Source organism: Bombus bifarius, unplaced genomic scaffold (assembly GCF_011952205.1).
Source record: "Bombus bifarius isolate JDL3187 unplaced genomic scaffold, Bbif_JDL3187 scf7180000007973, whole genome shotgun sequence".
In the NCBI taxonomy this organism is placed as follows: domain Eukaryota; kingdom Metazoa; phylum Arthropoda; class Insecta; order Hymenoptera; family Apidae; genus Bombus; species Bombus bifarius.
The window spans coordinates 1,415,210-1,442,691 of NW_022884359.1; the positions used below are offsets into that span (position 1 = coordinate 1,415,210).

Sequence of the window (27,482 nt, forward strand, 5' to 3'; positions counted from 1 at the left end):
TGCTCCCTGACTCGCTATGAAATATTTTGTAAATTGGAAATATTAATTCGATATACAAGTGCGTACTGAAAATGAAATAAAACATAAATAAAAATAGTAATGAATAAATAAATTCTCGTGAATTTAAAAATTTCCATTGAAAAGAGAAAGAATCGATTTAATTATAATATAAATAGTACGGTGTAATATAGTATATTATGGTTGTTTAGACCTATTTCAGGCTCACAGTCTATTACAAAAGAGTTTGCGGTAGATATCCACTATATATATATAGGGTGTCCCCAGAATGATGGTACAAGCGATCGGATGACGATTCTACGTCCAAAAATAAGTCGAAAAAGAAGAATAAGATTTTTTCGTTTGGCAATTGGTTTTCGAGAAAAATAAGTTTTAAGGAACCGTCAGCTAAGCGCCTGCTAATCGTAAGTTTCGAAGTATTCGATTTCTCTTTCTGTTCGTGTTGATATAATGTCACGATTTGCTTCCGATTATTACTGTTATCTTATTTCCATACTGTCCGCGTTTCGAATGGTTTCATAAATGAGGATAAAACTGTTATCTTTTCAAAATCATTTTTCTAACTCAACGAGGATTTAAAATGTAAAGCACGTGGATGCGTAACACGTAGCTCTGCTCGTCCAATTAAATTATTATCAACGCGAGGAAAAAGAGAAGTCGGATACCTCGAAATTTAGAATTAGTACACGTAAAGTATTAGTAAACCTATTTTTCTCGAAAACGAAGCCCGTAATATCGCAGAATTTTCGCTGAAACGTTCGATTCCAAACGCTCGACAATTTGAGGCCGGTGAATGAATGGGCCATTGAATATTCCGTAGGCAAAGAAAATCTCATAAACTTTCACGATGTTTGACAGAGGTGGCGATATTTCGTACGCTTACACTTCGATACAAATACAGTGTCTTTGATGCATAAGTAGAGTTTTGTTGCGATTCTCGATTTGTGCTTTTCGTAATATTTATTTACACGGAGCCAGAGTCAGCGTATTTTGCTCCGACTGCACAACTCTGCAGGATAACTTCCACAGGGCTTATTCCAGGTACTTTCGAGCACCCTGTATATTCCTCTTACCCGTATTACCCGACATTTGTAGCGCAATACTTTGTAGCTAACTCTAAAGCCACGTCGACGAAATCCTTATTTACTCAGGGTCTTGTACAAGTTCAGCTGCTCTTTTCCAAGATTAGGTGTCGAAAATTGCTGCTCCGTTGCCCTTTTTTATTTCTCCAATCACATTCTGTGACCACTGTGCACCGTAGAAGCATCGCGAAAAAGTTCATCGTGGCACGATCGAAAGCTGTTCAAAAAGAATAATTAATTTCAACATCTATGGAGATTGTCGAATAGTCGAAAAATTGTCGAATAATACAATTTGTTTTACTATCATGAAAATTCTATCTTTATTCGAGTTTCTACTTTTTGAAAAATAGTCGATGATTGTTATTAAGACGCTCTGATACGAGCGCGCGAGTAAGAGAAGAAAGCTGTTAAAGGAGCAACTACTAATATCGAAAGAATTAAAAGTGAATTCAGATTGGAATGCAGGTTTCGTTCAAATTTTCTAGGGGAACAGCGCCGTGAAACGAACGATTTTGGAATAATTGGACATTAGTTTCGAAACAATTGGAAACGATTGAAATTGGAATTCCAATTCCATTCGAATTGCTACAAAAATCTTGCCTAAATATTGGAATGGGTATTTAATCAAATTTTCAATAATATCATATTGAAGATAAGATAATAAAATTGTGGATATTTAAAAATGCTTAAAAATACTTAGAAATATTGGTCATGTTGTCTCTATCGGTTTTCTTATCATCACGAACGACGACGACACGAACGAAAACGAAATTATTCGACAGAAGATTAGAAATAATTAGAATGAAAATATTGCGTCGAAAACTAACTACTAGATGGTAATGACAAAATTCGCGATCACTTAGTTGTCAACCCAATAGTAGGAATTCGTGCGTTTCAGGGGACGAACAGCAGTTCTTTCTAAGAATTAAAAATATACCGGGCCTCTGTTTCACGTCGTCGTTGACACGGTTATAAAAAATCATTCGCATGCAATTAGTTTATGCTCGTGTAACTAGAACGTGTCAGTGGATACCGTTTGTTCCTCTTTAGCGCGACTAGATCGAGGCCTCACGTACGAAAAATGCGTCGGAATAGCAATGAACCACCGTGTATTAACATTGGTAAAAGAAGCTTCCTCTGTCTTTTAACTCTCAGCTATGTATATGAAGAAAACAAAAAAAAAAGAAAAGGAAATGTATATAATATTTCTCTTAATTAACATCATTATGTTGTATCGCTTGATACGTTTTGTTTCTAAGCTGAAAAGCTTAAAGCTAAATCTCGATTCTCTGTCTACCTAAATACAAATAGAGAAATAAAACGCATTCAGATGCCTGTATTTCCTATTTCCGCTGCATAGTTGACGTGACGAGTTCTCTTCTATTTTATATTTCAGTCCTTGTCCTATCGTCGTTGTCCACAGCCTAGTTAGCCAGCTAATCTTACCTGTGCAATAATTATTTTTATCGACAGCGGTATATTTAAGGTCAGGTAATTCTTGTTGCTTCTATCGTTGTCACATCCTTATATTCTGCCAGTTCTTTCGTACTTCTCAAGGTACGAGCAGGTTGTTTTGTTACGTTCTTATCGTCTTCCTATAGCTTCTTCCACATATCTTCTATTATTATGATTCGCTGTACGTTGCTGTCTTCTGCTTCCTCCTGTAACGAGTTGGTATTTCCATATCCGATTTGCTGTAGTTTGCACCGTAGCTGGTTGTATGACCCAGTTTCTCTTCTTTTCTGCTGCCCCTTTTGGTTCGTTGTCTTCGGGCTTCCCCGCTAATTAAAACACAATTTGCCCATTTGCAAAAACACCGATGGTGGTTGTATGAAATGTTAGAAAATTCGGAGGTAATTAATTAATTTTTTAAGTAATTTTAGAAACTAGAAAAGGCAGCAAGATACTATGCGATACGCAAGTTGCAGTTGCAAGTTGCAGAGAGGAAACTTCAGAAGGCTTAATTTCGTTTCATCTTCTTGCCTTCCACTCTGTGTAATAATGACTTTATGAAAGAACAGCGAATCGTGTCAAAACCTTAATTTCTTGCTTCACTTCGTCACTCTGCGAAAAGAATTTAGGTAGTTGCTCGTTACCCGGCAAAGCCTTCTTTCGGTTTCTTAAATCGCAGGATATTTAAAACGCTAGGAATATTAGAGTTTCTACTTTCCTTGTAGCTCTCCTAAGTGTGTTCTCTGGTTATATTTTAGAAATAGCAACGAATATCAACTTATTATTCTAAATGAAAGATAAGAAGACACCAAAGTTCCTTTAAAGGAACAAAATTACAAATAATTACACTTAATTATATTATTATAAAATAATAACTTTTATCAAATTTCCATTAGGTTTTTAGAACGTTAAATTGCCTTCCCCTCTTTTTTGTCCTCCTTCTTCGTAAATCTGATCAAAGAGGAAGACATTTGCCTTCGAAAGGAAAAAATTTCAAATAATTATGCTGGTTAGTAATAATTATGTTTAATTATAGTTATTACGATACAATAACTTTCACCAATTTTTTACTAACCTTACGCTTGTAGAATATTAAAATTGTCCTTTCTTTTCTCACCGTTTGTTTCTTCTTCAAATCTGATCAGAGGGAGAAATATCTTCCCCTGAAATTAAAAGTTGGCAGATAATTGTACTTGTTAGCAATAACTATGCTGAAATATATTAACGTGGAATAATAACTTTCATCGATTTTTCCCTAACGTCTCTAGAATATTAATTAAATTGTTTTTTCTTCTCTCGCCGATTTTTTTGTTTTCTTCTCTTCTTCAAAGCTGATCATGGAAGAACGTTATATTTTGTAAAGAAAGAAAATTCGTAAACGATTATACTTGATTATAATAATTACGAAATAACAACATTCGTCAATTTTTCATTAACGATGACGATTTCTAGGATGTTGAACTGTCTTAACGTTTCCTGTTTCTTCTTTTTACCGTGTTTTTCTTCGAACCTGATGAAAGAGGGAAATATAATAGAGGAGTGTGTAACTGTTCAACGATTAAATAAAATATAAAAGGGTAATTACGGCGTCAGAAAACGACGAATACAATAAAGAGATCGTAATTATCGAATACGATTAAGTATCATAACCGGCACACTAATTACAAGAGTTGATGTTTTCACAGTGTGTTGCTGCCACGTGTAAGCGTGTTCGCCAGATATTACAGAGATTTAATTCGAGCGTTGCGTCGGCTCACAAAATGCGATTAATTACAGGGAATGGCGCAGTGACGGAAAATTGTTTTCGTATAAATTAATAGCCGGTCGTTGAATCGAGCACAATGGCAAAATAATGAAATCGAAATTTCAACTATTACTGTTATTACATTACACGGTAAAATTCCTCGTGTAACGATAAATATTTGCATTGTTTCGCGTGCAATTATTTGTTTTTTTTTTCCTTTTCATCTCTCCGGCATTTCGATTGTAAAAATCGGAACGTTCGTTCGAGATTCTTTTTAATTATAGTATAATTATCACGAAGAAGCTTCGAGCTATTTCTTTCGAAATAACATTTAACACATCACGCAAATAACATTTTATCATCGAAGATATATCATAAATATTTGTAACATTTTGTAGAAAATTGTGGGAGTAAAATTTACTTGCAAGAGAAATCGTTGCCAATGATATTCCATTGTAACAATTGGAAAGAACCCTGACATTTATCGGAAGGTTAATGATTTCAAAAAAACAGACTAAAAATATTAATAGCGCTTTTTTTAAAAATGATCGTGACAGTAAAATTTATTCGGGACAAAAGTCCCGACAATTTGACAATAATATTCAACTATAATAATTAAAAAGAATCGGTAACGCCCATTAAAACGCCAACTCATTCGTTAAAAATATATTACAAAATTATTTGTCACGTTGCCTAGGAAAATCGTAATAGTAAATTGTACGCAGAATAGGAGATTTACTTATGAAAGTAATTCAGGGTCATTAACAGTAATGCTCAACCATAAGATTCAAAAGGAAGCGTGATATTTCATAAATAAATCTTCGTATACGAGAATCGCATTAAAGCGACGTCTCTTGATAAAACGAAGAAAAACTCTCGATATTCATAAAAAGATATCAGCCACTCTCTGGAAGCCATTAAATAATCGTTAAAGCCCGTGCTCGCTCGAAAGTCTTCAACCATATTCGAAACAGGATCACGAAAATCGATTGCGAAACAAAAAAAAAAAAAGAATTTCATTTTCTCCGCCATCCGGCCCGTGTTTCGTGTCTGTACATATTAATCGCGATCGCCGTTAGAAAGTCGCTATTGGTTATCAATTAACCGGAAAGAGAGGCCAGTGAAAACGATCGAGCATCGCTTATTCATATTAACCAGTTCTCTTGAGAAAGAGAGAGAGAGAGAGAGAGAGAGAGAAGAAAAAACAAAGTTAAGAGGAAGGAAATAGCCAGTCGTATGGAACAGTTGGAGAATCGTGAGAAATACATATATAACACATAATCATCGTACGTTTTAGTATATCTTCTATCTTTTCTTCCTTTCTGTTTAATGATAATATTTACTTCCCTGTTCGGGATACATAATTCAATATAACTCTGACTAAGACGAGTGCATAAAAAAGTATATAAAATGATAAGAAATAAGAAAAGAACGTTTCCCTAACGTGGAGGATCTCAAAGCTACTATATATTTTCTAAATTCACTTTGGCTACCAAAATTTGTGATTTCTGTATCTCTTCTCGGCTCGTTTGTTATTCTGTTACTTTCCTCTTTTCCCCCATTTCAACCATTCGACCGTACATTTTAGTAATAGATATAACATTACTAGACCGCGGGTTTTTGTGGATTTATAGGGTATTTAAGAATACAAAATTGCACACAGTGCACGTAATACAAAAATATTGTATGCACCTTTTACAATACTTGGTAGGTAAACCAGTTTTCTGCCGAGTTCGTATTTTTTTCTTATGATATTCCTGAAAATGTGAATCTGCATAAAATTCGCGGTCTAATTGTATTTGTTTATCGCTCTTATTAAATGTAAATGTAAATGATGTCTTTTTATACCTCTGATTCCATTAACTTTCTTTTGCTCGACACTCTCATATGGACTTTTCTCGATTAAGCCTTAAACAAACGGATAAATCCAAGATGGTTATCATTCTATGGTCCCCGTGTTTTATTATGAATCGCATCGGTGTCGTAGTTCCATTAAAATAGTAAAACACGTTCCCCTCAATAGAGAAACAACACTATGCTTTTATAAATGTAATATGTTGCTTCTATGACGATACTCATCAATCATGGTAATAGGGAATTTTGTTATTCTGGTAGTTTTTCGTTGTTCACGCTTTGATTAGGAATCGTTATGATTAATGTGAATTAGGCGGTGTGGAAAAAGTGTGGCGTCTTTTGCCTATAAATGTTATATAGAGGTATAATTACTTGTATTTATAAAAATGGAAGATTTTCATTCTTAGAAATGGAAAGTTTCATCTTCCCATGAATATTATATAGAAATATAATTATTTATATTTGTATTAATGGAAGCTTTGGTCTATGAATATTGTATAAAAATATAGTTACATTTATATTAGAAAGAATAAGTGAACTCTTGTTATGCAAACTGTTTGTCCCTAGACTAGCCCAGAAAAATACAATTCTACTATATAGGGAAAACTAGGCGCATAAAATTACTCCAGATTTTGGTGATATATTAATATCACCATCATAATTTTGTCATAACAAGTATCATAATTTTCGTATGAATTTTTGTCGGTGAATTTTGATCCATGAATAATCTTGTTTGTAAAAATACTTCTCGTAATTTTCTTTCTCGACTGTACTGAAGGATTTCTTCACGAATATCTTCTCGATTGGGGCAAATTGTAATCAGGTTTCTCTGATTTCACTATTATTGGCAAACAATTGGTAAAAATAGATTAACGAGCAAAAGATTCGAGCCTTACTAGCCATGATATATCCAGAATACTAACAAGCAGGACAATTTTCGTGCTAGTCAGTTCTAGGTTCATATGGTTTAAGGTTTTCGTCAATCCATCTAGCTCCGATTTAACGAAATTCTACAGCTAGGAAATCCCTAGACACGCAATTAATCAAATCACCTCGTAGCTGCGAACCAACTACTAAGATACTTACCACGATTAAAATTTCGAGCTAGTCGCTGCTACTCAAGATAGTCTGAGTCAAACTTCAGACTTCCCTAGATCGGGCTGGAAGTCTTGCCAACTTTAATCACGACGGATTCATCGTTCCTTCTTGAGCATTTATTTCAAAGTTGCCAGACATTTCGTTGCTTTCATGCTCCCTTTCCTTGGAAAATGATTTTTCTTAATTCTTTGAAACGATAAACTTGAGAAATTGCCATTTAAAGAATTTCCTCGGAATTCAAGACGAAATACAAATTCCTTTCGAATTCAGTGAATTTAGAGAATTGTTTGTTCTAAAGATTCCACGAATTTTTTATGTACAAAATCTCAAGAATATTCTACTTAAAAAGTTTCGAAATTCTCTGCTCAGAAAAGCTTCAAAATTTTCTATTTACAAAGTGTCAAAATTTCAACAATTTTTTATGTAAAAGACTGCAAGACCCATTTATCGCAGAAATTTCGAAATTTTTTATATGAAAGTTCGAAAATTTCGAAGAATTGTTTACCTACACAGTTTCAAAGTATTTCTTTATGTTTTTCCAACGGGTGCAGGTCTATTGGATACCGAAATGTATCTCGGATAAGTAAGACGCTTCCGACATTCGCGAGACAAACCAAAGAGCTTTGTGATAGTCAGTAATTAAAAAAACAGTGGAATATTTGAGAAGGATAGAGGAGAAAGATGAGACCGGGAGTGAAAATAGCTAGACCACGTGGTCCTGTGATTCAAGTGATTGGTGATCAGTGAAAGCAATCATGTTTACGATGATCGAACCGAGGGGCGACAGGGTGGCCAACACCCAGACAAAACATCACTGTTACCAAGTGATCAGGACCACAAGGGTGCACCAGAGTTCCAGAAGCTCGAGAATGGTCACTGTTCAGGAGAAGGTGATTAGATCGCGGCTACAGTTGGGCTATTCCACGCCTACCAACTTCATCAACCGGTACTTATCATATATCTTGATATAAATATATTATACAAGGTATTGATGGTGACTATTATTATTGTTGTCGCTATCTATTATTATAATTTCAGGCTATTATTATCGCTATTGTAATTATAATGGTAACGTTATTACTATTTTTATTTTTATTATTATTGCTGTTCTTATTTCTGGGTTAAATTCTTTGGATGATAAAAATGAAATACGACGGGCGAAAGATTGGCAAATTTTCTCAAGTCTGAACACAATTTTACGATAACGGGACGCGTAAATTGTCTATCATTTCTCGCGCTTGATCTTGCCACCTAAAAAAATCACTAGACCACCCAGCAGAAAGTAACTAAGAAGTAACTATAACAGAACGATCCAACAGGGAATCCCGTGTATTCTTCTCGGTGAAATTATATCGAAAAAGACGTAGTCTGGTAATCGAGCAATATGTTGGACAACCATAAATAGATTTTATAATTTCTAATTACTGTTCCTGGGTGGTAGAAGCGTATTTTAATTCATGGTTCACTTCCGGACGATGGCTCGTTCCGAGCCCGCCGTACACCGCTCGCGTTACGCAAACAGTTTCCGGCTATTTTATGGAAATTTTTCATCTGGAGAACCCTTACTAGACTGAGCTCCGCGTTACGACTTATTCGCGTTAATTATATGCATAAAAGGGAACAGAATATCTGTCTAGCTTGGATCGTGTTCCCACGCGGCGTTCTACCAGCGTAAATCTTCTCTCGAAACACGATGAAATATTCCGAGAAATTTTATCTCCTACGAGCTACCTACGATGAAGCAGGGTCTACTCTCTGGTGAGAGAGGAAGGTCGTTGTCGGCCGACTATTTCTGCGGTTAGCAGAATGTGTGTTCGAGCGACAGGCACCGGTATCGCGAATAAATTCAATTACGTTAAGTTTCATCATGATTCCTTCAAGTATAAACTTATCAAGAGATTCGATATTCCTCATTTATAAATTCTATATTTTGGTATTCTGTAATTTAAAGTAAAATATAGAGATTGAAAAACAGTCCTTAAACAATGGTCTTTATTTTAAAGTGTACCACCGAAGAGAAAAAAATCATTTTCTCAATCAGGAATCATTATTGAGTAATCGAATGTAATAACAATGCACAGGGAATGTGCCGCTCAATCTATTACCAAAAATAGAAATCTGACTGGACCGTATTAGATTAGTTGCGATGTTTTCAAAACGTGTACACTTTCAAAGACTCTCTATTTGATCAGATAAATCTCGCATTCATAATCCGAGGCAAGTATTCTTCCATTTCTACCTCGTAATCGTTAGAAAATTGCCTTCATTAGAAATTTCTCCGTCCAAACAGTTCATTGAAGAGGACAGAAGAGATATTGGCCGAATGGAGGATACATCTCAAGGTTAACACAACGAGGCCACCAAGTTTCTATTTTTAGTAATATGAGATCAACAATCGAGTTATACCCCATTATATGATTATCGCGTGTGCTCAACATATACAGGGAAACCTGTATATTATTGTTACATTCAGTTACTTAGCGATACCTAATTAAGAAAATGAATTTCTTCCTTTTACTACATTTTTGAATAGAAATCAAATTTTGTTCATTTATTTTCTTATTTTTCACTTTTCAGCTTCCTAATTTCGCCAGATATTCTAATCCCATCCAGACAAGCAGAAAAATAAGCTAAATAAAAATAGTTCTATATGTATTTTACATATTTTTCAAATTCGACGTTCAAAGTTAATATCTCGAAGATTTTCTTTCCTTGAATATCGAATTTCTTAAATTCTCTAGGATATTTCTTTCTTTTCCCCTGTGTCTTAAGCTTCACGTTATGAGTTCAGTTCTTTTCCCCATATATCTAAATTCCCTAGAATTCCCTATTTATAGAATAGATCTCTGAATTTCCTTTCGCTTATTCTGAAGTTTAGAATTATTTATCAAACAAATCACGAGATCGGCTTATCAAAATCGACGGATGAAAAATCTGACGAAGCACGAAAGAGACTCGTTTATCTATGAATTTGAGAAAGCTTAAATATCGGAGGAAGAAACGGTGGTTCGTTGGCTTCTATCACGCGGAAGAAGCCACGCACGGTGTCTCGAATTCATTAAAGGAATTATTAAGGCGTGCTCTCCATTACTGCAAGCCCGCTTCTCCATCTCGACTAATTATCATCGAGCAATTAACAACCGTTGATTGCCATTAACGGTGCAAGCGCGTGTTAGATTCGAACGATCCCCCGTATGCATGAAATAATTTCCTCCCGTAGCACGCGAGCTACTGCTGCTGCTGCTCTCTCGAGCAAAACTGAGGGAAAAACGGGGGAAATCCTGGAAAACTTTCGTTCAATATTTCGTAGAAAAATATTTTTAAATACATTCTCTATATCGTTAAAAAGCTTGTATCGCGTAAATATTTCGAATTTCATTAGAGTCGAGCTAACGAAACTTTGTGGGACTAGGGAATTTTTTAATTTACCACACTGGAGATGTGCGCTACTAAATCTCTCAATTTTTACCGTATAAATTTCATGCGAATACTTTTCAACATATTTTTCGTTATGAGCTGATTTCGAATCCTATCGCATCGGAGTTTATAAAATTCCATGAAATTCCAGCGATTTTAATTCATCGCTCTGAAAACGTGGATTTTACGATATAACAAATAAAAGTTTCATTGAGATATTTTTTCATATTTTCCCCATCTCCATAGAGCCTTTGCGTCACGAAATGATTTTGGATCTTATCGCATTCGTAAAACTTGTTAAAACTAGGGAGTTTTTCGATCTAATTCCGGAGACATCCAGAGATTCCAAATTTATCCCAGCTAAAAACACGATCTCTCGTAAATATGAACGAAACATCGATTTCTTCCGCAAATAGAAAAGTCAGTCGAGAATATGTGTTCATATGAAAACAAATCGTCCTTCGTCCATGATTAGCGTACATCTGATTATTGATTACGCGTCTGCAACGTCTATGAAACTATAAATACGAAGCATCCAAAGTTCCATTGACAAACAACTATGAAATAACACTTTGGACATAAATCCAAAGGTAATTTCTTTACTTTTACCATTTCAAAACATTCCATAAGAAAGAATACAACTTTACTTTTCAACATCTTGCTTCTCTTAACTGAAACGCTTGTTTTCTCTTCGAAACTCTCACGGGCGCCTCTTCCTCTCTTTTTTTTTTCCTCTTTCCATTTTTTAATTTTGCGTTAGATTTTCCCAGAGAAACACGCAAAGGGAATGGAACGAAAGAGAGGAGAATTCTCGTGAGCACGACGAGCGCACACGCGAATGCACTCTGCACGACCTGCACGGCGCCGTTTAATTACTTGACGTTAATCTCGCGATGCGCGTAACGAGCCGCGCGATTTCGCGAAAAATTGCTGGCTTCTCTAGCGGCTTTTCCACCAGCTTTCAATGCGCGCCGGTTCTTCAAATATCTTTTAAATCGTCCCTTGGCATATTGAACACGGCCAAATAGTATACACAAAATTTGAGATTGTGAAAGGGAGAGATTGGAAGTATTAGAGAACTGGAAAATAGAAAGTTCGAAAGATACGGAAATTAGACAACGAAAAAATAGAAATATTAGAGTGATGAGAAAATAGATTTGTTCGTTTTATGTCGTGCATTGTGCTTTAGAAATTGTGATAAAAGTTGCTCGTAGAAGTTACTCGATCGAAAACCTTTGAAATTATTTGTTTAAACGATTTTCAGCAATTTCTACTCGACATAACATTCGACGATTAATTATTGACCATCATGTGGGATTTCCATCACGCGTAACTTAAATTTGGAAATCAAAAAATCATGCGAACATAGGCACTGTAGCATGTAATGTGTCTCCGTGTTCAAATAAACGACGAATAATAAGAGAAATAAAACTTGGAGAAAAGAGCGGAATCAAGTTTTCTTCATAACTCGTATTAAGATCAGGATCTTCCAAGAATCCAACAAGTCTCTAAAACAAAGGAAAGAAGAAAGAGGGTTGAGGTTGAGGTTTCTGAAACTTTGAAACTTCGAAACTAACCACTACACCCTGCTCCTAAATTGAACTAGACGAAGTGTCTGTTCCAAGCAAGAGACGTCGACTAGAACGAAAAAAGGAAGGAAGAAAGCGAACGAAGGGGGAAAAAAATGCAGGAGGAAACATAGTAGAGGCTTCTATGGCGCGTGTCCAAGTGGCAGCTGATGCACTTCACCTGAAGCCTACGCGTCTGAGGGTTTTGTCTTCGTATAAACGCACGAGTGGCCCCGTGCTAGACTATCTTCTTCAACCCTACTCTTTGTCTACATTGTCCATCTCTCACCTCCCCCTCCCCCAGCTCCGCTATCTAGACGCTAGACCAGCGTCGAAGTCAACCGACGCTCTAAAACAATAGAGAAGTCGCCTCCGAGGATTTATCGAGGGAGCAAACTGCGAGCAACCTCGGTGAAAGAGCGTTTGTTTTGCCCGACGTATTCATTTTCCATCGAGACAATTTTCACGCTCGTGAATGCAACATTTCCCATTGTGTCGTGGCTATTCTCACCTTTCACGCGACGATAGAACGTGGAGAAATGATTTTTGGGAAATTACTGAATAGATCATACGTGTACCGTTGCTAGGGAATTAAGCTGCTGCAATTTGTCACTAGAGATTGTTTGCAGCTGTTTGCGTATGTTCAAAGAGACTCAGATTTTGAAGATGTATTATTCGAGGTCTTATTACCGCTGGAAATACAAGTACAAGCTGTTTATAAGAGATTATCGGAAGATATGCTATTATAGAATGAAGGATATGAAAATATTAAACATACGTGCGTAAGACAGCTATCGAGATATGGGCTAGGGATATACTGGATATGAAATATAGAGGAAAAGATAGGAAATATGGAATGTTAGATGCGGGACGAATGCGTGCTGCAAAAGTAAGGATAACAAATATTTCTTAGAGATACAAGATCTGCATATGGGATAGAGACATGGGATTTCGAATATGAGAACATTAAAATATGGAATATGCAATGGAGACACGAAATCTAGAAAGTAAGGCGAAAGATATAGGTTAGGAATACTAGTTATGGGATATAGCATATGAGGTATATGAAATATGAAATGTAGACTATGGAAATGTGTACTGTAGAGCTTGGGATCATGTGCAAAGTACAATAGAGGGTTTAATCGGTAACTTTTCAGACATTAGACATGGAACATTGAGAAAAAATTGCAGAAAATGGAGTATTGTACGTTATGTACAAGACATAGGATGTAAGATATACTTCGCTGAACACGCTGAACAACAACTTGTCTACAACGACATCGAGAACGATATTTTCCGCCTATACCAGGTTGAGAGCCATTGCTATAGACCAAACAACCACGCGATTTTATTACGTGCAAACCTAACCTGTGATTCTCCAGCGCCTGCAAGCTCAAAAGACACTCGAATTTCACGCTTAGTCGCCATAGTATCGGATCTTAAAAATGCAAAGCAGTGGTAACTGAAGTAGAAATTCAACGAGACCCGGTACGAAACAAACGAATCCTCTCTGGAAACGATCGTACCTTAGAGGGCGGTCTATCGTTCGCTGGTAGAGAAATAAATTGAAGGCAGGATGGTATTAAAGCCTCGCAAGAGTCGAAACATCTGCCTGTCGGCTGTTGCACAGCTCGTGCCACACGGTGCACGCGTGTAACGTGTGTGCACGTACACAACAAAGTGGCACGAAACGTGCACCTGGCTTCGTGTTTTTTAAGCAAAGTAGCTGCGCCAGTCAAACACGTATCCTCTCCCTGGTTTTTCAGACGCTCTTGTTCCTCCTCTTCAATGGGGCACTTTATGGGAATACGTACGCGAAGCGTTTACGTGGCCCGTTGCTCGTCCTTTTATCATCGATGAATGCGCCACGAAACGCGTTAAGTAACTCCGGTTAATTCCCGGTGAAATACACCGAGTGGCCCTTCCGGTTACGACGATCCATCTCAGAACTTTGATTGTTTGGCGACGTTGAGGGATGCGACTATGTCTAATTGCGTCTGCTTCGTTCATTTGTAGCATTAGATTAGATAGAGTAATGGAAGACTGAGAAATTACAGATAATTCGCGAGGAGATCCACCGGCTGATCCTACCGGTTTTAAACGCTTTGATGAGCCACTGCAGATCTTTCATCGTCTAATTGTATGATTTCTATATGTCTAATTGTACCTAATTCATTCATTCGTAGAACTAGGTAAATGAGTTTTTCTTTTATGTAGAAATACGGTAAGGGACAAATTATAATTATAAAAAATTATAATTCGCGGACAAATGCACCGGCTGACCGTTCGCGTTACGATAAGCCATTTGAGATTTTTGATATTTGGGAATGTTACGTCGCGTAACACTCTACCTAACCGAGGCCACACACCGCGGGCAATAGATGGCAACCAGATGTCTTCGGATACTCGCAGCGTAGCCTCCATAGTTTCAAGTACCTTCCATAAATCTCATAGATTTCCTAGAAAAGGTCCTTCAAACCAAACAAACGTCTGTTTCCGAAGAATTTCCAAAGACTATTGTCTACCACGGCTTAACTAGGGAAAATTAGTTTTTCTCACGTACGCTGCAACTTTCCTCCCACTAACCACTTTCTCTCGAGGGCGGTTAAGACCCTTCGTTTAACCAATTAACAACGAAGCCTATTCCCTCACTCTCCTGACTAAAATCGTCACCAACAAATCCGATGGTCCCGTGCGCTAGACACACCCATCCTTAGCTTTCCTCCGACACAGCATCGTCTCCCAAGACAGTACTGATTTTACATCCTTCGAACGGTCAACATCCTTTAACCGGATATATACACATCCGCAGATCAGTCACTCACTCATCTCGTACATACGCACCAGCGTAACTGCCTTCGTTATAAGTTGTTGGAATAAACGGTGAAATATAACTTACTCTACTGTGTCATATTCATTTAACCACCTCTGTTATCTTAACCGAAACAGGGGAACGACTACTTCGCGGCGTCGATTCGCCGAATCGTAGCGAGAATTTACGCCTCTCGCTGACGCGTTTTCCTCGCGACCGCGTCTCTCCGCGAACGGTCGTAACAGGGAATGTCGAAATGTGACCATGTCAAATTGGATCTAATTCGTTCATATATAGAGATCCATTCCATTAGAATAGATTTTAAGTTGTCTAAGACATCTACATTGGAATTTTCCTATCTGCACTGTTAGATTGACATAACAAAAAGTTGAAAAATTATATTAAGGATTTTTAGGAATGTTCGATCTTTCACTGGGATAAATCACAGTTGTCAGTGGACATTGAAACTTCTCTACGTGTAATTGATTAGTTTGTAATTAATTAAGTTCCATAGCTAAGATGTAAAAAGAACTGTATAGAGTTTTTTGAAATTCGTTTCCTCTAAACGTCTCCGTGTCAAATCTGATAGTTCGTAAATTTAGGTCAGAAAGACTGAAGGTTGTAAAATTGTATCGAATATTTTTGCAAGCTCGATCAAAAATGTATTCTTAGAGAGTCTGTTGTTTAATTTCATGAACTAGAAAATTTTCTTTGTTCTTCGCTGTGCTCTACTGTATTAAAACCGCGCAATGCTGAGAATTTTACACAATTTCTTCTTGAACTTCAAAATACGTCAGCGATCAGACAATAAATTAACCGTTGAATTTGAAAGACGTTGCATTCTCAGGATGTGCGTGCCGCTCCAAGTACACGTGATCGTGAGTGTGCACGTTTTAAATACAATTCCTTGGGCAGCTTTTCCTGCAATTACGTTTCATATAAGACAACCACAAGTGGAACGGCTGGGGAGGAGAGAAAAATGTAGTTCCCTTTGACGGGAAAGAATAGTGTGAAAGTGACGCGGTGACGTCTCTTTGTTCGCGGGGAAATGAATTCTCCTCCCTTGGAATTTGACGAGAAATAGTGTAGACAGTTGTGTTTGGAAAAATCGAAAGATAAGAAATAAGAGGGAAACCGAAGAACGTGGATAGCGAGGAAAAATAAGAAAAGAATGGAAACTCAAGGAACTGAGTAATGGGAAAAATTGCGAAATAAGAAACTGACAAACGATGAAGAAGAAGTTTAGAGAAAAGGAAGATAAAACTAGACACTTGAAGGAAACTTGAAAATTAGCCAGATAGAAGAGATAGAAGATACGAGGTTTACGAATTTGAAAAGTTCAAGGTCAAGGCATTTGGAAATTGGAGACGCTAGGGAAATTAGAAGATTAAGGGTTGCAGAAATAAGAAAAGTGGAAGATTAGAGATTTAATACACAGAGAGATTAGAAAGTTGGGATCTCGAAAAATACAGGATCGGGGAATTGTAAAGCCCAAAGGTAGAATTTTTGGAAAATTTGAGATTCGAAAGTTGAAGGATTGAGAAATAAGAGACATAGAAGTAGAAATATAGAGATACAAGAAATTGGGATATGCAGAGATTTTAGAATAATGAAATAAGAAAATCGGGAAGCGGACAGATTGAAAGCTTAGAAAATAAGAGAATTGTGAATGACAGAATCGACAAATAAAGGAGCAGGGCATCAAAAAGAGAGAAAAAAACAGAAAAAATTGAGAAGAAGAGGGATCGCAGAAATAGCAAAAGAAATCTCACCTTTCCACTTCTAAACGCATTCTCTATCCAAATTTTCTTCCTCTTGAAAAAATATTCTTACACGTTAAAATTAATTAAAATAAACACGTCCTGTTAGAGGATATTCAGATTCAAAATTCCGCTTTCTCCAATTTCTTTTCCAATAAAACAAAAGCAAGAAAACGTAGGTCGTCCGATTATCGATGACTCAGCCAGTCCCTCGCAAAATCCAATCAAGGAGGAAACTTCTCAGACTTCGCGTAGCCTAACGTACAAACCATAATCACACATGCTTATCCTTCCACATCTTGGACCCTTACGTAAGTCGCTTAATTGAACGCTCATTGCATAAGGTGTGGAAGGTTGAGTGTCACGGTCATCATCGTCATCATCATTATCGATTTCCTTTCTCTCGTGTACCTGCTGACACACATGTGAAAGCCGATACGTATTTTCGAGGGCTGCTTGAAAACATATATCCCTTTACTCCTCTCTGCACTTCTCGCGGAATAACGAAGCTTCACCAGAGTATACACGCCATTTATCTCAGAGTGTCTCTTAACCCATTTCACGGTCCAACTAATTTCGATTCCTCGATGTTACGTGCCTCTCTGTTCCTTTGCTCGAGTAATTAATTTGCAAAACGAGAATTTCTTTCCTCCTTTTAATCGAAACTTTAGAACCAACAAGATCGAGTCAATTTTTTACTTTACAAACCTCGTCCAATCCTCGATGTTCCAACCTTTGATAAATAATGTCGATAAAAAATTAATATACGATGGAACAGATCGATCTATTTTATTTATTGTAATTGTTAATGATTGTAATATTCTTTGTGTATCCTGGATGTCTATATAATGAATACGAAAAATCTTTTAAGAAGTTTAAAGTGTTTCTCCATGGATCTATTTCGATCGATTTATTTTATTTACTGTAACTGTAAATGGTTGTAATATTCTTTGCTCATCGTTGTGCGTGTATCCTGGAAAATATACTGATATCTATATAACGAAACAAATCCCGGTATCTTAATAATACGCGAAATAAACACATGAAATAGATCTGATAGATTTGTGTCAAATGTATAATGCATAATATTAATCTAAATAATCGTTGTCGGTATAATACACCTATTAGTACGTGCTTAGAGTATTGAAAGAAAAATTCTGACAGGAAGAAGCGAAGGTAATACGAATATCGCTGAGCCAATTATATTATACAGATATTTAAGAAAGAGGAAGAGTGCAAGAAAATTTATCTAACCACGGAGAATCTTCTCCCTTTTATAAACAACTGTTTCTCTAAATAATATTTTGGAGAAATAAAATTCCTTCGAGCAATCTCTGCACTGCGTTCAAAGGATAGTTGAATAAAAAGAAGGGGAAGATCGATTAAGGAACAGAAGGTTGCACACCACTGTGGAGGCCGGTGTGCACGTGTTCTTTTACCCTCTTGTCCCTCCAGTGTCACTGATTTCCGATTCTCGTGGACGAAGAATGCCCCTGGCTGCCAGCTGCTCGCGATCCTCCATCACCTCAGTTCACCTTACGATCGTCAGACTATCACGATCCTTGGTGCAGTTTGCGTCGAACCGTGTTCCTTCCGCATCCAATCGCCTCAAACAATTGGCGAAGTGATCCTGTAGTCCAGTGGAAATTGCGTGTTAAGAAGTTCGGAGAAAATCGTCTGTTCCGTGGAGTGAACGTTGAACCTGAAAAAGAAAGCTAAGGCTAATACGAAAAATAGATGTTTTAAAAAATGTTAAGTGTTTTTCAATGGATTTATTCGAAATTTATGTGAGATTTGACGCGAACATCATCTAATGGAAAGCAACGTAATCTAATCTAGATTGGAAGAAAATTTCACGCTGAAAAATCACGCTCTTCTCGGTTGGAAGATTTGCAAGAAATGTAAAATTGCGTCGAGATGTAGGACCGTTAGGAATTTTGAAAAGTTTCACGGACCCAGTCCAAGCTATAACTCAGCAACCGCTAAAACTCGATCCTCGACACGTTCCAAGAAACTGATACATCTGATCCAAACGAAAACCTTTCAAACCGTCGCGCTTTTACCTTCGAACGATTGCCACATTTCTATCAACCGAAAACCTGGAAAATCCTAACGCGCTCGTTCTTCCATCAAGTAAGAACAGATCAAACGCACAGTCCCATCAATTTCATCCCTCGAGGATATTACCAACCTTCCAAAAGCTTAAATTTTCCATCTTCTTCCTGTAGCAAAGTGTTTAAAGATTAAATAAATAAATAAATAAAAAAATACAGAAGAATCAAAGATCGAAAGATACAGTAATTAATAGAGTAATTAATTGTTGAAGTTACAAATGTGCCGGTGTACAAGAAACACCTTGTTCTAAATTTAAGGGAAATCGTGGAACCAGCGCAGCGTGGTAAAAGGAAGGATCAAGATGGTGGTCTGCGTGGCAGGATTTCTCACGGGGTAGGTGGTTATCCAACAATCGTACGGGGGTGAATTTCGAGGGATGATTCACCGCGTGTGATTCACGAGCGCGAAACGGTCCCTTGAATGGTAATTGCCGGCAGCTGTCGGCACAGGAGTGGCGTTTTTCGTCGTGAGTTTCCGAGCATTCGCCGAGCGATGTTTCGTCAGAGTTGCGGTTGGCAGGCTTATTTCTGGTAAATTCTCCACTCGCAGAGATCTCATTTGCAGCTGAAAAATTCTAGTTATCTTCGGTGGATTCGCATCTATTTTGTCAAGTTGTTCGAACGGCGGAGAAAAAGGAGAGAAAAGAAAAGAGAGAAACGACAAATTTCAATTTGTATTTACAGACTACGGTGAAGCCTTTGAATTTCGGATATTTGTCGAGTGAAATGTAATTTAGTTTGTTGGGATCGTTTGTAGGAAAGAGAAATTGGAAAACTCCGGTAAAAGGGGAAAGAATTTTTCTGTGCAACCGTCGAGAACGCGATTTGAAAATGTGATTCCTGTGGTTCTTCGTTGCTGGGAAAATAACAAATATTCCTGTTAAATGGTTGTAGATGAAAAGTGAAAGGAAAATCGAGTATCTGTGAAAACGACGACGAACGATCATTTTTAATGATCGAAGATTAATAAAAATGAACATTTCCCTCGATCTGTATCGATATGTACGCCACTTCGGACCATAATCGAACATTTAACGATTCTAAATTGTAAAAGCACTCGTTATTTAGCTCGTATTCTTCGTTTAACACTTTGACTGCCACCTAGGTCATATATGACCCACCACGGTTTCTCCTGTGACGCCACGGTGGTCATTGGTGACCGGAGCTCTTCAACTTCTTACAATCGTAAAAATTCTATGAAAATTGACAGTTAGGGCATTTTGAATATAACCGATAAATAGAAGATACTTTGAAACAAAAAGTGCCCCATTGAACGATTAAACATTTTTATTAGAACATCGATAAAAAAAAAAAGAAGATGAGAACAAATCTTGCATCTAACGGTGCACTGTGTTTGCATCCATACCTTTGAGAGGTAATCTACGAGTATTATTATAAACACAGCTTAGAAAATAATCGTAAATGCTGCTTTATAATCACATAATTGAAGTCACAAGTGTGCACATACCTTACTATTATATGTCGGAGATGAAAGGAAAACCGGAGCCTTCCCTATGCAACTTTGAGGAAGCCTTCTAATGCTTTAGCCTAGATTTTATCATAACTGTAATTAAGCAATTGTTATCTGTAATTGTTTGACATTTGTGAAAAGCAAAAATGGGTTCGAGGTGACAACTGGTCGCTGAACGTAGCCACGGTCACGGGATAAACGTTTTGCCTGATGAAGGTGTGGATCGGTTGTATTGTTCTCCCTAGAAATCACATAGAATTGTACTTTAGAGATGCTGATATAATGGGACACGTTGTATTTGGAATCAATCTCCAGATAGAAATTGCCTAGTATCGGCGTTTGGATCTTTCTCAATGTTTCCAAAGAGTATACAACAAACTTTTGATAGATATTGCCTAGCAACAACGATTGGAACCTTCTCGATGTTTCCAGCGAGAATATAACAAACAAATGCAGTCGTATAACGAAAAAGATTTTAATCAGATATTCATTCGTGTGATCGCCTTGGAAAGTGATACATCGAGTAATTTACCGAGTGATTCAGCAAACGTATTTTTGTGTTATAAAATTATTTAAAGTTATCCCGTTGACCGTGGATTCGTTTGAACCCCGGAACATTGTTAATAGCGTAAATTAAATTCATTATTTGTAAAATCTATCAATCGTTAATTTCATTATTCGTTAAATTTATTATTCGTAAGATATATTATTCGTTCCTCTTATTGTTCGATAAAACTTATTATTCTTTAATCTAATTATTAATTTAACTTATCATTTGTTAATCAATCATATCATTTATAAAATTCATTATTCATAATATTTTGTAAAATCTTGTTTATTCGTGTAAATATATTCTCTGTTTTGTAAAACAATGGCTAATTCAAATGAAGAAACATTACGCAACTTAAATCCTAATGATAACCCGACATATTAGGTGAAGTAAAAAGTTCTGAGCGCTTTTTCGCTTTATTTCGACGATGAAATTAACATAGTCAAGATTATTCGATTTAGATTAAATATGCGCCGTTTTGTTCGATTACTTTTGTCCATTTTGAAGGCAATTTCATAATTCCGCGGTTGAAGAAGTCCTCGTCCCTATTGGTAAAAAACTTGACCAGCTCATTTTCACAAGCCTCTCTTGAGGCCAGTTTTGTACCATCAAGAAAATTTTGCAAAAACTTAAAAAGGTGATAATCGCTTGGTGCCAGGTCTGGACTGTACGGCGGATGCGATAGAACCTCCCAGCCAAGCTCTCGGAGCTTCTGACGCGTCGTTAAAGATGTGTGCGGCCTGGCGTTGTCTTGATGGAACACAACACCTTTCCTATTGGCCAATTCTGGCCGCTTCTGGTCGATCGCCTGCTTCAGTCTGGTCAGTTGTTGACAATAGAGGTCCGAATTAAGTGTTTGCCCCGATGGGAGCAGCTCATAATGGATGATTCCCTTCCAATCCCACCAAACACACAATAAAACCTTCTTGGCCGTTAATCCACGCTTGGCGATCGTTTGGGCCGGCCCACCGCGATTGGACCACGATCTTTTTCGGCTGTTGTTCTCGTATGTGACCCATTTTTCATCGCCAGTCACCATCCGCTTCAAAAATGGGTCGATTTCGTTACGTCTCAACAAAGAATCGCAGGCATCAATTCGGTCCAAAAGGTTCTTTTGCGTCAATTCATGTGGCACCCATACGTCGAGCTTCTTCTTGAGACCAGCCTTATGCAAATGGTTCCAAACGGTTTTCTGGCTAATCTTCAGTTCCTGGGCAATGGAATAAGTGCTCACATGCCGGTCCGACTCGACGATTTCCATGATTTTATCCACATTTTCGACGATTGGCCTACCAGAGCGTGCCTCATCTTCGACGTCCATATTACCAGAACGGAATCGTTGGAACCACCGCTTTGCTGTTGCATTCGATACTGTACTGGGTCCATAAACAGCACAAATTTTTTTGGCCGCCTGCTCCGCCTTTTCACCTTGGTCGTAGTGGTACTGAAGAATGTATCGAATTTTCTCTTTTTTTATCTCCATTTTCGAACGCTGTAACACACAACTGGCTTCACCGAACACAAAACTGACAAAGAACCTTTTTGATGCGTAATATCACCTTGAAATCGGTGTATACTATGACTCGATGCGATGTGCACATCGTGAGATATGGCTCACTAAAGACATCTAGCGAAAAACGCTCAGAACTTTTTACTTAACCTAATATATATACAATGAGCAAATACCGTTTACTAATATCTTGTACACGTTTCAACGATATATTCTGCACGTTTTGCTTACGACGAAACAACGAATGCGAATGGTTTGTCGAAATAAACGAACCCTTGTTATAATATGTCGCTATCAACTGTTAGCAAAGCGCCACGGTGGTCACCGGTGACCACCGATAAGATAAACGATCCATTGGAGGAAAATGTCGTCTTACATCGTCAATTTATTATTATTTTGCCATCATCTGCTTCGAATAATACAAATACCGCCGTGGTGTGTCCTGAGTGAAACATGCGATTTCGGCGTGGCAGTCGTGCGTGTTAATCGTCAGATGCAACTTAACAGTTATCGTTCGTAGAAATCAAATGATAAATTAGGAAAAACTTTCTAACGAAAAGTAGAATCGTAAGGAGTTCCGTTTATTAAAAAGGATTATACGAATATTGCAATAAACGATTGCTGCATGAACGTTAGAAACGCATTTCAGTGGAAATCGTAGGTCTGTCTGTCCGGACGACCGGGAACTCCGGAAATCACGTTTGGCAATCACATGGCGAGCGGATATTGAATAAACCAATGCTCGCACATTGACATATACGCGATTAAGAACAAGATGAGTCTGCTAGATTAACTTGCAAATTGCTGGCGATAACCTCGTTACGACTTGGTGTTCCATCGTCATCGACCACGTGTTTTCCTTTCGCGATTTCTACTTATTGTTACGATATTTCTGAAACTCAAAGTTTAACACGCTTATCAATTTGCGTAATATCAAAATATGACGAATTATACATTCTTATCGGTATTGTCGTTGATCCAGGGAGAATTCCCCGTAAATCTCAAATATTATATACGTGTTTTTTATGCTGAAAAGCGTTAAGATTCACGTTTATCTAGAGAATTTTATTATACGTGCGTAACGAGAATTTTATTATTCCATTACGTGTATTTTTACGTAGATTTTTCTATTACAACTAATGACTAGTCACAGACTTCTCGGATAAAATTACATGTCGTTTGTACTCTGAGACTTTCGATCACTATCAATCTGAATCGTCATAATGAATCGTCGATAATTATTTTCATTGTGGATGAAACAATATAATGTTGTTTAACGCATTATAACGCAAGGTTGTCTCTTTGTGAACGTGTTCCATCAATACGAATATTAAAAGGTGTCTTAATTAATTGTGTATTACTAAACTGAAAATTTCCGCCGAGAATTTCACGCTATGTACATTTTTACAATTTACACGATGTGACGTTAAATTCGAAATACACTTTTGCACGATTAAATTTTGTTAATGTATATTGCGCCAGATAGTAGTACATTTGGCATTATAATAGCATTATAGAACCATCTGACACGTAGAAATACGGATATACACAACCATAAACGTCTTACTGGCACGATAAATCACTGGAATCCTCGTAACGACTGGTTGCACCTAATCGTACACTGTTCTACCTGCATCCAATTTGCCCATAACACCTGCGAATCGAGCCAAATTCCACCAAACACGACTCGTATCAATTTCTCTCGATTATATGTTACACGATGACAGCTATACATCCACGTTCCATGGATTCGTCTGTTCGAGGGATGCGAGCTTCGCATTAACGAGATACGATAATTACGAAAACGAGTCTTTGGTGAAAAAGAAAGTCAAAGTTTAACGTTGTCGCTTCTGGATGATCACCTTTCCGTTCGACATTTCACAGTTACGTCGGTTTCCTTCTTTTTCGTGGGACAATGAATCCGGCGATGAAAGCGTTCCGCTTTCGCGAATACGCCACTTTTATTTCTCCGATTAAAAATTTTACGCATTCATTTCAATCGAAAGATTCGCATTTAAATGAAACAGCTAGAGCTGTTATACATTTATTACGATTCTCTCGACCCATCTGAATGGTCCACCAATCATCCGCAATCAGAATATTGCCCAAAGTTCATTTACATTGCATAATTGTAAAATTCTAAAATTGTCAACTTGTGAAGTTCTAAAGTTCCTAAAATTCGCAACCTCCGGGCTTCTACAGATCCAGGGCCCTAAAGTTCTAGAATTCTAGGGTTCTAAGAGTCTAAACTTTCAGATTTCCAGAATCGCTTTCAAAATTACTCAGCCTTTAGGTCCTGAAGTTTTACAGTTCCCAGTGTTCCGGTGTTCCAGGGTTCTGGAGTCCTAAGGTTCTAAAATCTCTAAGTTCTCTAAAGTTCTAGAATTCCAGAGCTCTAGAGCCTTAAATTTCTGGAATCTTACAGTTTACCATTCTGAAGTTCCAGGGTTCTGAAGTTCCGGAGTTCTGAGGTTTCTGAGTTCTGAGGTTCCTGAGTTCTGAGGTTCCTGAGTTCTGAGGTTCCTGAGTTCTGAGGTTCCTGAGTTCTGAGGTTCCTGAGTTCTGAGGTTCCTGAGTTCTGAGGTTCCTGAGTTCTGAGGTTCCTGAGTTCTGAGGTTCCTGAGTTCTGAACAAGTTGTATAATTTTGGAGTTCTGTAATTGTAGAATTCAAAGTTACAGATTTCTACAGCTCACAAATTTGCATCCAACTATATTCGCCATACTCGACCTACCAAAATCAAAAGATCCCGCAATACTCGCTCATCTGTAACTAAACCATCGAACTTCTGTTACAGTTTCCCGCAGAAGATGGAGAGGCCATCGCAGCATGCGGCAAACGTGAACCAGGTGCACGGGAGCGGCATGCACGGCATATACTCGTCAGGCAGTCAACCCTCCCTGACGACGTCCTACATCACGGGCCAGTCGTACGTTCAGAACCAGAACTACGCACACGGCCCATACAATTCCACGTCGAACGTGAGAGTATACACTCACGCCGGCTACAATCAGCCCCAAAGTTATGGTACCATGGTGCAGGGCTATGGTGGTCAGCCACAGGCCGCAGGGTATCAACAAAACCATCTTAAAAAAGGACCTGTACGTAACGGAGACGTGCTGAAGAGATGCCGGCTGCAGACTGCGTAAGATCAACATTGATTTACTCGCTCTTTCAATCTTTTTTTATTGTTTTTTTTTTCGCTTTGTTCGGCGTCAAATTGCTGGTCCTCGAATTCGTTCGGCCTTCAAAATTCGAAATTTCCTCTGAAATGCGTGGAATTGACGTCAGAATTTGGGATTTCCCTGAAATTTGGATTTTTTAAATTGGCTCCTTTCTGAAATTTGAGGCTCGAAATTGTCTTGAGATACGCGAAATTTGGAATTTCCTTGGAGTTTGGCATTTTTGCGAGATCTTTTTTTAATTCGAAACTTGTGGTTTCTTTGGAAGTCGGGATTTCTGCAGAGTTTCTTAGAGATTTATAATTTCGGGTTTCCGACGGAATTTGAAAGTTCTTTAAAATTTCCAAATTTCCGGGCATCAATTACGGAAGCTTCTTATGGGACAGTCTGCAAGCTTTCACGGCCTAAATTTTTCTTTGCCGTTTTCGAAAGAATCGATGCACAAGTGATCTCTACGTTGTTCGCGGCTGACAAAAAGTCCGAGCTTTCCCAGAGCGCACGTCTTCGTTGCCAGTTCAGATCCAGTCGAGCTTCACCTTTTTATTCTTCACGTTAACCCATTTATCACTCTAAGCTCTACTTAAAAACTCAGATGTTTGCGAAGGTAACAGTGAAAAAATGGTAATTTTGTATTCTTCGAAGGATTCATTAATTCTTCTTAAAGTCTCTTGTATCACGTTCTTACATATTTCTCTATCATTATAATAGTATCCTATAGACCTATAAAAGTTAAATAAAGATCAAGTTCTTCATGGGTTAACAAACTTTTCTTAAAAACCAAAAATCCAAAGCCTCCCATCACAATACTCACCACTTTTTGCCTCCAAAACAGGTACGAGTTATCCCAAGACCTATTGGATAAGCAGATAGAGATGTTAGAAAGAAAATACGGCGGTGTGAAGGCAAGAAACGCCGCACTGACTATTCAACGAGCATTCAGAAGATACACTCTGCTGAAGAAATTCGCAGCCATCACCGCCATGGCCAAGGCTGAAAAACGTCTCAGCAGAAAGCTTCAGGAAACTACAGAGAGAGCCACGGGCGTGAATGAACATGAGAGGATGGTATATCACAGTCAAATTTACATACAACAGCCACAGACGGCGAACAGACCAATGCCCATCAGGAGCATGTCTCTGAGGGAAAGGAGGCACGTGGAGAACTCACAGTCTCCGATACCGAGGAGCCAGAGCGGCAGGTGCGAGGTCCAGGTCGCTGGTCATCAGCACGCGAACCATAACATACATCAAAGTGGCAGACATACGCCCTCTCTGGCGCCGAGTCCTTGCAACAGACACCAACAGTTACCACCAAGTCCGTGCTGGGAGTCGAGCTCTCAGGAAAGCGGGTCTAGCATGCATTATTACAATCCACAGGTGATTGAAAGCTTTATAGCTTGGTATAAGTCTTTTATGACTTAATACAAATGGTTAATTATACTTTGCTGAGAAAAATTGAATTTTGAGATCATACTGGATACCTGCATTCCAAAGTCCTTGGAAAGTACCAAATTCAATTTAATTTACTAATAAAAATGGAAATAGAAATTTGAGTGTAGTGCTTTAAAGTACACAAGATATATTTTTAAATCCTATATTATACAAAGAAAGATAGTAATGGAACTTTTCATAATACGATTAAATTAGTTGAATTTACAAGCAAGCATTTTTCCCATTTATATGCTCACTGTTGTACATTTTAAATTGATCATTATCACGTGTAATTTATTGGCGTAGATAGAAGATAAAAAAAAGACTATCTAATAAATAGATCTAACAGACTTCTAATAGATGAACACTAGAAAAAGAAAGGCAAGTTAAAATGTAGTTTAATTTGATTCAGATTTGTACA

At 37.7% G+C, this 27,482-nt stretch overlaps 1 protein-coding gene across 5 annotated transcripts in view; it reads left to right on the forward strand.

The window, feature by feature from the left end:
* LOC117216793 (IQ motif and SEC7 domain-containing protein 2-like) overlaps positions 1–27,482 on the forward strand; it is a 146,468-nt gene that overhangs the window by 111,180 nt on the left and 7,806 nt on the right. For 3 of the 5 annotated variants that reach the window (XM_033463824.1, XM_033463821.1, XM_033463825.1), the window contains exons 2-3: positions 25,247–25,594; positions 26,464–27,007. In XM_033463824.1, the coding sequence (XP_033319715.1) occupies positions 25,247–25,594; positions 26,464–27,007 (892 nt within the window). Of the gene's footprint in view, positions 1–7,799; positions 8,195–25,246; positions 25,595–26,463; positions 27,008–27,482 lie in introns of all 5 variants that reach the window. The other 2 variants (XM_033463822.1, XM_033463823.1) reach the window with 2 other exon arrangements.